The sequence below is a fragment of the Rattus norvegicus genome, chromosome 10 (assembly GCF_021556685.1).
Source record: "Rattus norvegicus strain SHRSP/BbbUtx chromosome 10, alternate assembly SHRSP_T2T, whole genome shotgun sequence".
Classification (NCBI taxonomy): domain Eukaryota; kingdom Metazoa; phylum Chordata; class Mammalia; order Rodentia; family Muridae; genus Rattus; species Rattus norvegicus.
In genome coordinates, this window is record NC_141543.1 from 67,505,202 (window position 1) to 67,517,725 (window position 12,524).

General features: G+C 46.0%; 1 protein-coding gene across 2 annotated transcripts in view; it reads right to left on the reverse strand.

Annotated features, from left to right (window-relative positions):
- Positions 1-2,797: 2,797 nt before the first annotated feature.
- The window catches only part of Gosr1 (golgi SNAP receptor complex member 1), a 36,647-nt gene continuing 26,920 nt past the window's right edge, over positions 2,798-12,524 (reverse strand). Inside the window, exons 8-9 of one of the 2 annotated variants that reach the window (XM_087574777.1) lie at positions 9,816-9,898; positions 2,798-6,424 (exon numbers count right to left, since the gene is read on the reverse strand). In XM_087574777.1, the coding sequence (XP_087430903.1) occupies positions 6,300-6,424; positions 9,816-9,898 (208 nt within the window). In that variant the 3' untranslated portion in view covers positions 2,798-6,299. The remainder of the gene's footprint in view (positions 6,425-9,815; positions 9,899-12,524) is intronic. The other variant, NM_053584.2, reaches the window with a different exon arrangement.

Genomic DNA, 12,524 nt, shown 5'->3' on the forward strand with positions numbered 1-12,524 from the left:
GATAGGCCGAGAGGAGTCGCTATCCACACTGTGTGTGGATCTTCCAGCATGGCTGCCTCAGGGCCACCCCCACTCCTGCTCATAAACGCTTGCTCATTGCTCTGCAAATGAGTCCGATAAAGTTCTCAGTTCTCCAGAGTGAACTTCTGTGGAATCCTACCCGCGTTTGACTTTGGCATCCAGAAGGAGGGGTACACATTGTCTTCGGTCTCTCCCAGGGAAGGGCTTTTATCGACATTTGGCATGTAGCTGTCGGGAACCCACAAAACTGAGGGTGAGTTTGGGAAGGGGAAGAGTGGTACCCTTGATAGAGGGAATGATACAGCAATGGAAGTGATGTTTGCAGAGGACAATTTGGCATGGTCCATCCCTGTAGGGCTTGTAGTGGGGGTAGTGGCAGGCCACTTGGGTGGGGGATGTAGATGTGGGGAGTCCCTGGGTGGCAGCCTTCTTCCCAATGGTGTGGAGCGGCACAGATATTTGATGGGTGGGGTCCACCCCAAGAATATGGAGATATTTCAAGAACAGTCAAAGATCTAGAGCAGACAGGACAAGCCCTGGCAGTGGCATGGTGCATTGAGGAGAGACACCGGCATGTGCTGCAGAGGTAGCCTGGCTGCTGCTGTGGGTAGTAAAGGTCTATCCGAGGCAGAGGTGGCTAAGCCATACACAGACATCAGATACCTATAGGATAGATATTAGATAGTGTCTGATCTGGCAGGAAGATTGGGTAAAAGAGGATGAAATGAAGGTTTGGCTTACTGTGTCTCAGGACTCAGAGCAAAGGGTAAAAAGAGACCTTCAGATCTGTATTATCTGGATTAATGAACCCTCCCAAGGCCCCTCAAACCTGGAACCCATGGGAAGAGGGGAGTAGCAGAGGTGAATGGCCCTCAGGTCTAGCCTTTGGTACAGAGAAAGGGAAAACCTAGAGCTGGCCAGGAAGAACCAGGGCTACAAGAGGGTTCGAGAGAGCACAGGAAAGCTGCAGTGACCTAAGCTTTTCCTCTGCTGTCACTGCAGTCCACCAGATTTCACAAGCAAAAGCAACTCACAGATGGGACCTTTTCGTCAAGTACTTGGTTAATGGCATGCCTCTGAAATAAAAAGGCTATAAAATCCTAAATGATTACTTTGAAGCAAAACCGGTGATTTTTATTTTCATTTCTTAATCTGGCAGCTAGAGTTACAAGATTTTGTAAAACTAGTGGTTAAGATTTGACTTCACTGAGCCCTCAAGAGCAGGGGACACAGCTCAGTGGTAGAATAGTTGTCTAACATGCACAGAATCCTGGGTTCTATCCCAGCCAGGGAAAACAAGCTCACGAGACTCAAATCCTTTTACAGCTCACTCAATGGCTGAGCAAAGTTCCAGTTTTGTTTCCAATCTGTGAAATGGAAAGGCTATGCACGGGAAGCTCTGCATGGGAACATGCACATACTTGTGGGCAGGCACACAGTGGGTTATAAGGTCAGGATCCCCAGGAAGAGGCAACTGTTGGTCCAGGGGGAATGGTTACGAATTGTGGTTTGCCCTGAAGTTATCTGTATTTTGATGCTAATTCCACTACCCCAAGGACATCTGCCTAATCACTACTCAGGAATCAAGTGACTTCACCAGAACCTCCCCATTGAATCTGTAAAGTACAGGTGAGGGGCAGGTACAGGATAGAAGGAGGCCTGTCATTGGAGGAGAAGGAAGGATGGGCAGGAGAGAAGTTTGAAGGGAGAGGAGGAGACGAGGAGAGAGGGGCAGAGAAGCTGTGGCAGGACAAGATGGCAGGTGATGTTAAGATTCTGCTCTGTGTATTTACAGGTTGTTATTAATGTTCTCAAGGGATGGATGGTACCGGGCTTTGTATGTTTAAGTGGGCGATTATATCTTACCAATTGGATCTAAGATTATTGTGTTGTGTGTTCTTTTATGTGAGGGTTTGAATGTAGGAAAGTGTGCGGCTGGGATGTGTTTCTGCCCAGATATCTAGCAGATATATTGGGACACTGCGGTGCAGACCTAGCAAGGTAAAAGACAACTATACTCTTTTATTTTTATATTTTTACAACAACAGTTACGTGCTGAGGAAGTGAGGATAATCCGATCAGACAGTGGAGTGTGGGCTTCTGCAGGGAACAGGGTTTCTCTCCATTAGTCTTGCAGGTACGTAACTAGGGCATTAAAACATTAGTGCAGTTTACAAGGCCGAGCTTTACCTGTCTACATAGATGGCACATATTATACTGTTAGATTTTGTGGTGCCTTGTGCACGCTTAGTAAGTGCTCTACTACTGAGCTACGGGCAGCCCGGACGGTGTTATCTTAAGAGACAGAAGACATAAGAATGTCTGGTTCAGGGCCTAGAAATGAGGTATTTTCATGTTCTGGAGAATCAAGTTCAAAAAGCCACTTAAGGAGAATGAGGACATAGTTTCTGGCTAAAATACACATTTTCATTATGACCTCTGACATTTTGTGCTAAGGATATCCTTCTTTAAAAACAAATGTGTGTGGGTGCTTTACCAGTGTGTATGTCTGTATCATGTATATTCCTGGCACCCAGAAGCCAGAAGAGGGCATGACACAGTTGTGAGCTACAATGTAGGTGCTGGGAATTGAACCCAGGCCCTCTGGAGGAGCAGCTAGTCAGTCCTCTTAACCACCGGGCCATTTCTTCAACTCCCCTCCCTCATTTTTTGAGTCCAAACACCACCCAACTGTGGAGAAATCCTTGCAGAAATGATGTCACAATCCCAGAGGGGCTCAAGTTATCTTGCTGGAACAGATAACCATAGACATGGCTATTTAGATATTTAATTTATTAAATTATATAACAAAGTTTCTTCTATACAGTCAGAAAATGCACATTTAGATGAGAACAAAAATTAAGTAAAAATACAATATTGGTTCCAAGATGCTATTTTAAAAGCAAAAAATTAGAAAGTGCATTTGGAAAAGAATAGATTTAAAAAAATCTGTATTGGCATTTTTCACGAGGAATCACCTTCCATCGGAATAAAGTATGATCAGAACTGATTTCCCCCCATCACTAAGAGCTACTAGGGTGTATAAATATTTTGGTACTACAATTTTTGATCAGATTGAAAAAAAAATTCTTTAAGCCATGGCTCAGCTTTCCCAGGTTCTCACCAGACCATCATGCTTAGACCTTGTTTCATGTCCCTGGTCCCCTGAGAAAGGGGCATGTGGACACACAAGGGAATGAGCGAGTTTGGGACCGCAGTGGGAAATGTTACATCTTTTTGGAGTTCAGGCCAAATAATGCCCTCTACCGTGACATGAGAACAATCCGTCATTCGAGTAGGTTTGTTTGCCACAAATGACGTGGGTGTGGTCATGTATCCCACCCCCTGAATATTACAAGTTCAAAAGCTCAATGAAGTTCCAAAACTCTTATCTAGTTAATGACAGATCTGTATTAGAAGTTGGAAGGCTGGACCCATTCTTAAAAGCAACCCCCTCAGGATGAGAGCGTCAGCAATAAGACAGGACAGTGATGTGGTGAAGGCCAAGGTGTGGTGCCTCATCTCCACAGGGCAGCCTTCCACTCACACATCCACGCCCAGTAGAGAAGCACCCCGCTATCTGGTTCCAGGTACAAAAGTGTCATCAAGAGCAGCTCTTCCTCACCTGTCCCCACTTCTGATCTGAATACCAGGAAGAAGCAAAAAGACATTCTCAATAAAAGTAAATGTTGGTATCAAGGAGAAGGGAAAAACAAAAGATTATCAGGGTAGGAGGCAGAGGCTCCTTCTGCAATGGCTTGTGGATCTCAGTAACAAAGTGCCTCACTCAGTCACTGAGACACAGAGGTGAAACTGTAGAAATTTACCGTGTAAAGCCAGGGTTGGCAGTATACATCAGGTAGCAGTTCAAGGGGCTCAGGAAGCTGAGGCAGGAGTTCAAGGCCAGCCAGGGCTAAACAGTGAGATGCTCTCAAGTCAGGGCAGACAAACACATTTGGAACTTTTCTGCTGTTTCTTTCCATTTATCGTACCTTTTAGCGAAGTGGGAAGTTTTGAACAGTTACTAAAAAAATTTAAAAAAAAATTCTGTAAAAACTATGGCTACAGGAGCAACAGTTCCTTGGGATCACAAATAAAAAAATCCTCTTACCTCAGGCTCTGATAAGAACTTCTTCACTGCCAACACCCAAGCCTGATAACTGGGTAAGCCCAAGATGGGAGAAATGAACTTGAAAAAAAATATTGACTATCATAAAACTGAAGTTCAAATTGGCAACCACAGGTCCTGTAGAGGGCGGAACCGGAAAGGGTGGAATGGGAGGGGGAGGAGCAGTCTTCCCTCTAGGGTACCACAATGGGAGGTCAGACTCCTGTCTCCAGCGTCTACAGCTAGCGTTCCCTGAAAGAACTGATTTACTCTCAAAAAGAAAACAAGCAACATAATCCTACTGTTCATCTGAGTGCAGCCTCCTGGGCGGCCGTCTGCTGCCAGCAGCTGTGCTGTGGCAGTGGGGCAGGGCCATGTCCTAGCTCCCGTTCACTCATCAGCTAGAGTGAACGAAGCACATAATCAAACCAGGAGAAAAGACTGGCTGTATATTTAAATAAATAACTTTATTTATGATACTTCAGATTTTATATATGCCCACTATATAACAACCAAAGTCCCATAAAGTCCTGCTGAGGCACAACTGCCAATCAAGGCCCTTTGAAAAAAATCAAAGATAATGAAATGTCAGGGAAGAGAAGTTCTGTTCTCTCTAAAAGAGAATTTAACAAACGAACTTCCCTGATTCTTTAAGGTCCATAGAGGGAAATTTAATTTCCTTTAAAGGGCATGCCCAGTCAACAAGCCGATTAACCCATATTTAGAAAAATAAACCCCATAATTAAGAAAAATATATCAAATGCCTTTCATACCCAGAATGTACTAACACTTCAATAGCAGAATATCAAACCTGTCAGTCAGTCTCAGACTGGGTGTCAGTCTATCCAGGAGCAAGCAGTAAGTGTATCAAGTTGGCCCAGAGGCACCATCCTGCACCACAGAATGGTGAAGTGCTACGCTCTAATATCCTCTCACTGCCCGTGGACAATGTGCTAGAGGACATTCCAGGGGGACCGGAAGCCTTCTCTCTTGGTGAGCACACATGTTGGAGTCTTTAACATATCTGCTAGTTGAGTAAGACAAGTTACCGATTTACAGATGCTGAGAAATGGCTAACCTTGAAAAGCATTCACAATTCTGTCACTGTCCAAAGTAAGATAGCCACAGGTAGGAGTCACCGGCCCCTTCAGTAGTCATCCTGTGGCCTGGGAGTAGGAAGAAGCCTAACAGAGGAGGAGGGGATAGATCTGCACAGGGCATGAGTACTGTGACATCAGGTGGCGGTGCTAACCCTTGCTCTAGGCTGCACAACACTGACAGATGGGAAGCCCTGGAGAGCCGCCCCTCACTGTCTTCTCACAGTGGCTCACGAGCAGGCCTCACAGAGAACCAAGTCCCTCCTTCAGTTCCTAGTATTAAGCTTCACATGATATGGGACTTCGAGGGCCGATGACAGTCACTGACGGGCTATCACTGGAAATGCATTTTTATCAATACAAGCAAATATCAGCCCAAGGGAAGAAATAATAAAGCAATGACCAGCTCCTCTGTAAGGCCCGCCATTCTGATGTGCTGGTGGCAGTAGTTGACCCAGGGCTCACAACTGAAACAGAAAAGAGACACCCTTTCTATAGCACTTTCCATTTCAGACCGCCTCAAACATGAAGCTGGCCTACCAACATCTTACAGAATCCGTGGGAAATGGAATTTTTCTTGACTGCCAAGAGTTAGGGACACAGAATAGAGTATGGATCACGGAGTATCAGCAAAGGACAGCTGACTTCTCATCACAAGTGTTAAATAAAAGGACAAGAATTATTTTTATTCACATCCAATCTCGTGGCTGAAAGTGAGGCCATCTTTGGATGTAGAGCCTGGTGCTGTGAGGAGTCCAGCTATGAGGCCCGCTGGTCATCTGGCTTCACCAGTCACTAAAGCCCAGGTTCTCAGCTTCTGCTTGCTTACCTCCTAGGGAGATGCAGCAACTGAAACCTTTTGTTGTTTTTAAAATTAAAAACAGAGTAATATGTATTAGAAAAGATAGCACAGAAAAACTGTGGCTTCAGCTCAGGCCGACCAGGTCAGAGCCACGGTGCAGTTTAGAATTCATCTGCTGGCAGGCTCATGGCCGGACGGTCTCTCTCCTTTGCAGGTTCCCCATTCCAAAGCAGGCCGCAGAGGCGGTGGGCAGAGTCCTGGGGCCGACCTCTCAGTGGAATGCATACAGCAGCAACAGGATGGTGCAGATGCCAATGACGCCTCCAAGGATGAGCGAGTCGCGCCGCTTCCTAAGGTTGATCCTTTGTATCAGGCTGTTGACGGCGGGAAAGCGGTCTTTGGAAAGCTTGGTTAAGGGCACACTTGAGAAAGGGAGGCCTCTTTAATGAGAAGTTACAGGAGTCACACACAGCCATTAGTGCAGTCCTCAAACAGCCAAGGAGGAGAGATCATGGAGGAGGGAGGAGCAACCTGCACCCCGACCTGGGCTGGACTCAGTCCATGCCGTCTGTGAGTCAGTGGAGAAAATAAGAACAGCTGTCAGGATCCACTGGAGCTTCTGGGCTTGGGCATGCGTGGGCTGTGCAGGGCGGGGCCCAGGCCCCACCCACTTCCTCCTTTCCCTTTTCTGTCCCACGCTCCTCTCCTCAGAGACAGAAGCACCCCAGGAAGGATCCTCCTTGTGTTTAGGCAATTGGGTACAAATGAATTATTTTAAGAAACTTAGATGTACTTTGCAGTGGTCAGCACACTGTAGCAGGGAAATGGGCTAAATGCTACAGCTGCTCTATTTGGGGCACATTAAAAAGAGAGAAATTGGGCTGGAGAGATGGCTCAGCGGTTTGAGAGCACCCGACTGCTCTTCCAGAGGTCATGAGTTCAATTCCCAGCAACCACATGGTGGCTCACAACCATCTGTAAAGAGATCCGATGCCCTCTTCTGGTGTGTCTGAAGACAGCTACAGTGTACTTATATATAATAAATAAATAAATCTTTAAAAAAAAAAAAAAAAAAGAGAGAGAAATTGCTGTGGCTTACACCTTTAATTCCAGCATTTGGGAGGCAGAGGCAGGTAGATCTCTGTGAATTTGAGGCCAGCCTAGATACAGGGCTAGTTCCAGGACAGTCAGGAGTACACAGAGAAACCCTGTCTTGAAAAAACAAAACCAAAGATTTACACATGCATGCATGCGCGCGCGCACGCACACACACACACACACACACTGACACACACACGCGCGCACACACACGCGCGCACGCACACACACACGCGCACACACACGCGCGCACACACGCACACACACACACGCGTGCGCACACACACACGCACACGCGCGCACACACACACGCGCGCGCGCACACACGCGCACACACACGCGCGCACACACACACGCGCACACACACACGCACACGCACACACACCACGCGCGCGCACACACGCACACACACATGCACACACACACTCACACACACACGCGCGCGCGCACACACACATGCGCACACACACACCGCTTGTGATTAGGAAGATTTCCGTTTTAGACTAGTAACATTCCATCCACATTTTAGTTAGTATGTCAAGCCATTACCACACTCCCTACACGTAGACAAAGCTGCAGCACTGGTAGACACTTCTGTGAAGATACCCTTCTTTGTTGACAGAGACATCACATCAAGTTCAGAAAGACCAATGACCAAGTCCCTCCCTGAGAAATACCAGGCTCTTACAGGGACACATCTGCTTGTGCACTCACCGACTGTACATATTCTATGTACCGTCTGATCCTGACTCTAAAATGTCTTCAGAGTCTAGAACACGCTACTGGCATTAGTGTATTACTGATTAAAAATAAAAAGGGACAACTGACGGAGAAACAGTTTTTAAAATCAGGATCAGGACACAAGTGTCGAAGAGACAAATCTTGTACAAATAAAATTTTTCTACAGAAAAAAAAATCTTGTCCAAATCAGGGATAAACAGATCCTTTGGTGATATAAGATTGTATCATCTGGGGGCCTGAGAGATGATGGCTTGAAGAGACTCGGCCAGCTCCAGCCTGGTAAACAAGGCTCGGCAGGCTTGCCCTTTTCCCCCGTGCCCTCTGCTTTGCTAAAACCCACTAGGCTACATTCCTGAAGCGAGCCCCTGAGGTCTATTTATTCCCTTATTTGGCCACTTGCTCCTCCTGAGGCTGACTACCAACGTCCAGCTATCAAAGTATTAAAATCCAACAATCAAAAGCCACTTTTGGCTCATCTTATTAACACGCCCAATTAAATTAAACACCGCATTCTAACATGGGGTTTCTCATGTTTTACCTTTATAAACCCCCATTTGCCTATCTGTCTCCTCTCTCACCAGAGACATTCCTTTGTTCCACTCCAGGACAAATGCCCCTCCCCCGTCTCCTTGTCCCTCATCCTCTAGCAGAAGAGTATGATTTGATTTCATGGAAAACACACTGGGGGCTGGGAAGATGACTCAGTGGACAGGAGTGCTTGCTATAGAACCACAAGGAACTGAGTCTGCAGAGCTCACATAAAATGTCAGCCCACAGGGGTTGGGGATTTAGCTCAGTGGCAGAGCGCTTGCCTAGCAAACACGAGGTCCTGAGTTTGGTTCCCAGCTCCGGAAAAAAAAGAAAAAAAAAAAAAGTCAGCCCACAGTGCAAGCACCTGTCCTCCTCATGCTCCTATGGGGAGATGGCGGGAGAATCCCTAGAAGCTTAAGGGCCAGCTAGTCTGGGGTAAGCAAAGGAACCACAGACTCCGTCTCACTGTAGGTGGAAGACGAGGACTGGCGTCTGAGCTTGTCCTCTGACTCCCGCATGTGGGCCACAGAAGCATGCAATACGCACAAAGATCAGGGGAACTTAAAATGTGAATCTCCAATTTGTCAAATTGTCCTGGCCTGGTGGAGATGAGCCTGGCCACTTTTTTGAGCCTACTTCTTTATCTGCAAAAGAATCAAGAAGTTCTCACTCTCTCCCTTTTACGGGATGAGAGAATGTGGTATGGGCAGGGCAGCGCTGTGTAGACTGCTCAGCATGTGTGAGCTATCCGTGGTTTGGGGTGTGTGGTTTTATAGTAGACTAACAACACTGACAAAGGACTGAAAAGTGCCAAGCAAAGCCAAGGATCTCCTTCTTCTTAGGCAAACAGATATCAGGATAAAAGTGCCCTTAACTTGCTATGGACCAGATGATAGTCACTTTTGAAAACCACACGTTCTTGCTCAGTCATTTCGGAAGATCCCCCCACCCCTGAGCTTCTTCAACACAATCCTATTTTAAATTAAGAAGCTAACATTTTAAAGCAGAGGTCACAACTGACAAGCGGAGCCACATGTAGTCACACCCTACCAACAGGCATAGCACACCTGCAGTGTCCCTGCCCTCCTGCAACTGACATCCTCCGAAGTGGAAATTAAACCACAGTGTGAGAGGTGTTCAGAACACACGCAGGGAGGACTAGTGTGGAGCCAGAGCTTTTACATTAAAAATAATTTTGTGAATACTTTTATAAATGAAAATCTCTCTAAAGAAACCTTTGGTGAGCTGTTCTCTAGAAATGGTGTTAATATAAGTTTATCACAAAGTAAGGAAGTCCCCACATGATGCAATTGCTAAGGGGCTCTACAACTACCAATTCTGTGACGTGCACCTCTATCCCAATCAAATGGAGAACAAACACAAGCCCTGCATCCCACCAACGCTTCATAAAGGATACTGGCCAGAGTGTTCATCTTGCTGTGAATGGACTTGAGCATTCCTCTCTGCGAAGTCATATTCTCTTTTGTTGCCATAGCAATGCTTCAAGAGGGGAGAAAAGAGAAAATTTGAGTGGGCATCAGGGCACTAACTTGTTCAGTTCTTCACATCTCTAAAAGCAAACAGAAAGCTCCAATGAGCAACAGATCCTGGGGTCAGCAGGAAATGGATTTGAATACCTGCCTAGGCACTGTCTTTTTCTGCCTTAACCTACTGTTACACAGGGAGCCTTGGTATGAGTCATCTCGTGCTTTCTTCAAAGTAACAAATAAAATGAGACACTAAGGACAAATCATTCATTACGAAGCTTCTTCAATGGCTTCAAAAACAACCACTAAAATAATTCTAATCAGCAAAAACTGTTAAGAGGAAAAGCAAAGTATTACAACTATTAAAAAAAAGTAACAGCCGTAAGAGAGGGGCCCAATTTACACCCATTCAGCCAGCTTTCAACAGATGAACGTGTGGGGACTGACAGTTCTAGAAGACTTAGCAGGCAGATCTCGGAGTCCCTAACACGGCTGAGGGGAAGAACTGCTCTTACAGAGCAGGTGGTGCTGACGGCCTGTTGAGAATCTCAGTTGACCTCTGCCGTCCCTCCACCGCTGGGTGTTTTCATGATCTGCCCCAGACAGTGCTTTATACAGTAACATACAAAACGCAAAGGGGGTGGGTGGTAGATATGGTCAAGAATCATTATATTCGTTTGAAGTAGTCAAAAAATAAAAGACTCTAAAATATATTTTAAAAAGAATCCTAGAAATTGGGGGAAATGGTAGGTAGATACAATTTCCTGGTGTACCTGAGACACATTTTCCTCCATGGAGTGGCTAGAACAAAAGTACTCACTCTGGGAAAGGACTGTCTTAATCCTTGAAATCCTTGAAAGCTCTAGGGAGGACAGCTGGCCAGAGGGGCTACATAAACCTTCTCAAGCAAGAGACCCACAAGAAAGCCCTGGAGCCTGACAGCGGGGGGCTGTGGAGCTGGGAGTCGGGAGCTGAGGAAAGGGGCTCTTGTGCTTGCAGAGGGACTTAGAGGCCAAGGGGCTTCCAGGCTGGCTACTGGAGAGATGCTCGGCCTCTGGAGGAGACAATCCCCTAGGCCATCCATTGATGGTAAGGTGCTGGGCGTTGGGGGAAATCAACACACACTGTATGGGCTGAGCCTCACAGAACAAGCTGCCAGCTGTTTTTATTGATGAGAGATGCTAGAGGAATGATAATTATTCGAGACTTTAATTTCACTATTGAGAAGACAAGGATGTGTAAGGAGACGCATAGAAGGATATTTACTTAAGTAATTAAAAAAAAAAATCCAGCAACAAAAATATCAGAAAGCACCCATGAATGAAGCCAGTGATCTCAAAAGAATGAACACAGAAAGGCTTAAGCTTGGCAAAGGCTGTTTGGAAAAGCCAAGGAGTAGCTGTTTGTCTAAGTGGTCAGTAAATGGAGAGTCCCGACAGACAGACAGGCAACATAAAGGAAGCAGGAGAATGAGACCACCGTCCATGATGCTGCCAAGAGGACCCGGAGAGCTAACTGTGGGCTCTGGCCAAGGCAGGCAAGCCGGCTGTGTTGCTAGAGCACATGCACACTGGTGGTATTGTAAATGGTCAGTTCCTTAAGGAGGGGCAGTGGTGAAGGCCAGGCGAGAGCAATAGAGCCTGGAATTCAGGCCACTACTAGGAACTGAGGCCTCAGCTTCCCAATGCTGGGAGCATAGGCATTTGCCATGATATCTGGCTCAGCGGATCCGTTGAAAGCACAAGGAAGACACAAAGGCAGCAGAAGAAATGGAAATTGACCAAATTCTGTGTGAAATTACAACAAGGGCCTTGAACAAGCACTCCTACTTTAAAACAGGTTTACGGTCTTACAGAAAGTTAAGAGAATTCCAGCCTGTAGTGAGGACGATCTCTGAACCATTCAGGCCTCTGGTTCGAAGGGGAACCATTATTATCTCAGTGCACTTGACTCACAGTAGATAGGCATTAAAAAATAATTCCCACAAAGCACTTTGTATTCCTTGGAGACTGAATATTACATTAAGTTATTACCTTGTTGAATATGCATGATTTCCAGTACCACATAGTCTATCTAGACATACTTTCCTATCTATCCTATCATCTGGAGTTGAGCTGAGTGAAATGTAGGCTGTTATTTCAAGTTTCAAATACTTAAGAGATAAAATGTAAGCTTCATATATATAATGCTTCAAGAGTGATAAATCATTGATAAGCTTACTGGAACTTCAGATTTCTTACTAGTATTATGAACTAAACATAATTACCTATTTTAAAAATTAATTTGCCTTGTATGTCTGAGTGCATAGGCGCATGCGTGGGGGGGGCGTGTGCCCACTCGTGCCACAATGCACACGCAGAGGTCAGAGGATGGCTGTTGGGAGTTGATTCTCTCTCTCCACCACGTAGGTCTCGAGGATCTGGTGGTCAGATTTGGTGGAAGGAAGGTTTGTCCAGCCATCTCACTGTCTCAGAGCAGTGGCTCAGTAGAAATGTTCTGGCCCCAGAGCTCTTAGAGACTCTAATTAGGGGACTGGAGTGCTCAATAGCAGTTGAGGCAAACCCTGTAATTTCTTTTCTGTGGAGAAGGAATTTACTAATCAGTTCTATCTCATGAACCTGTTACAAGACTAAGTGCCC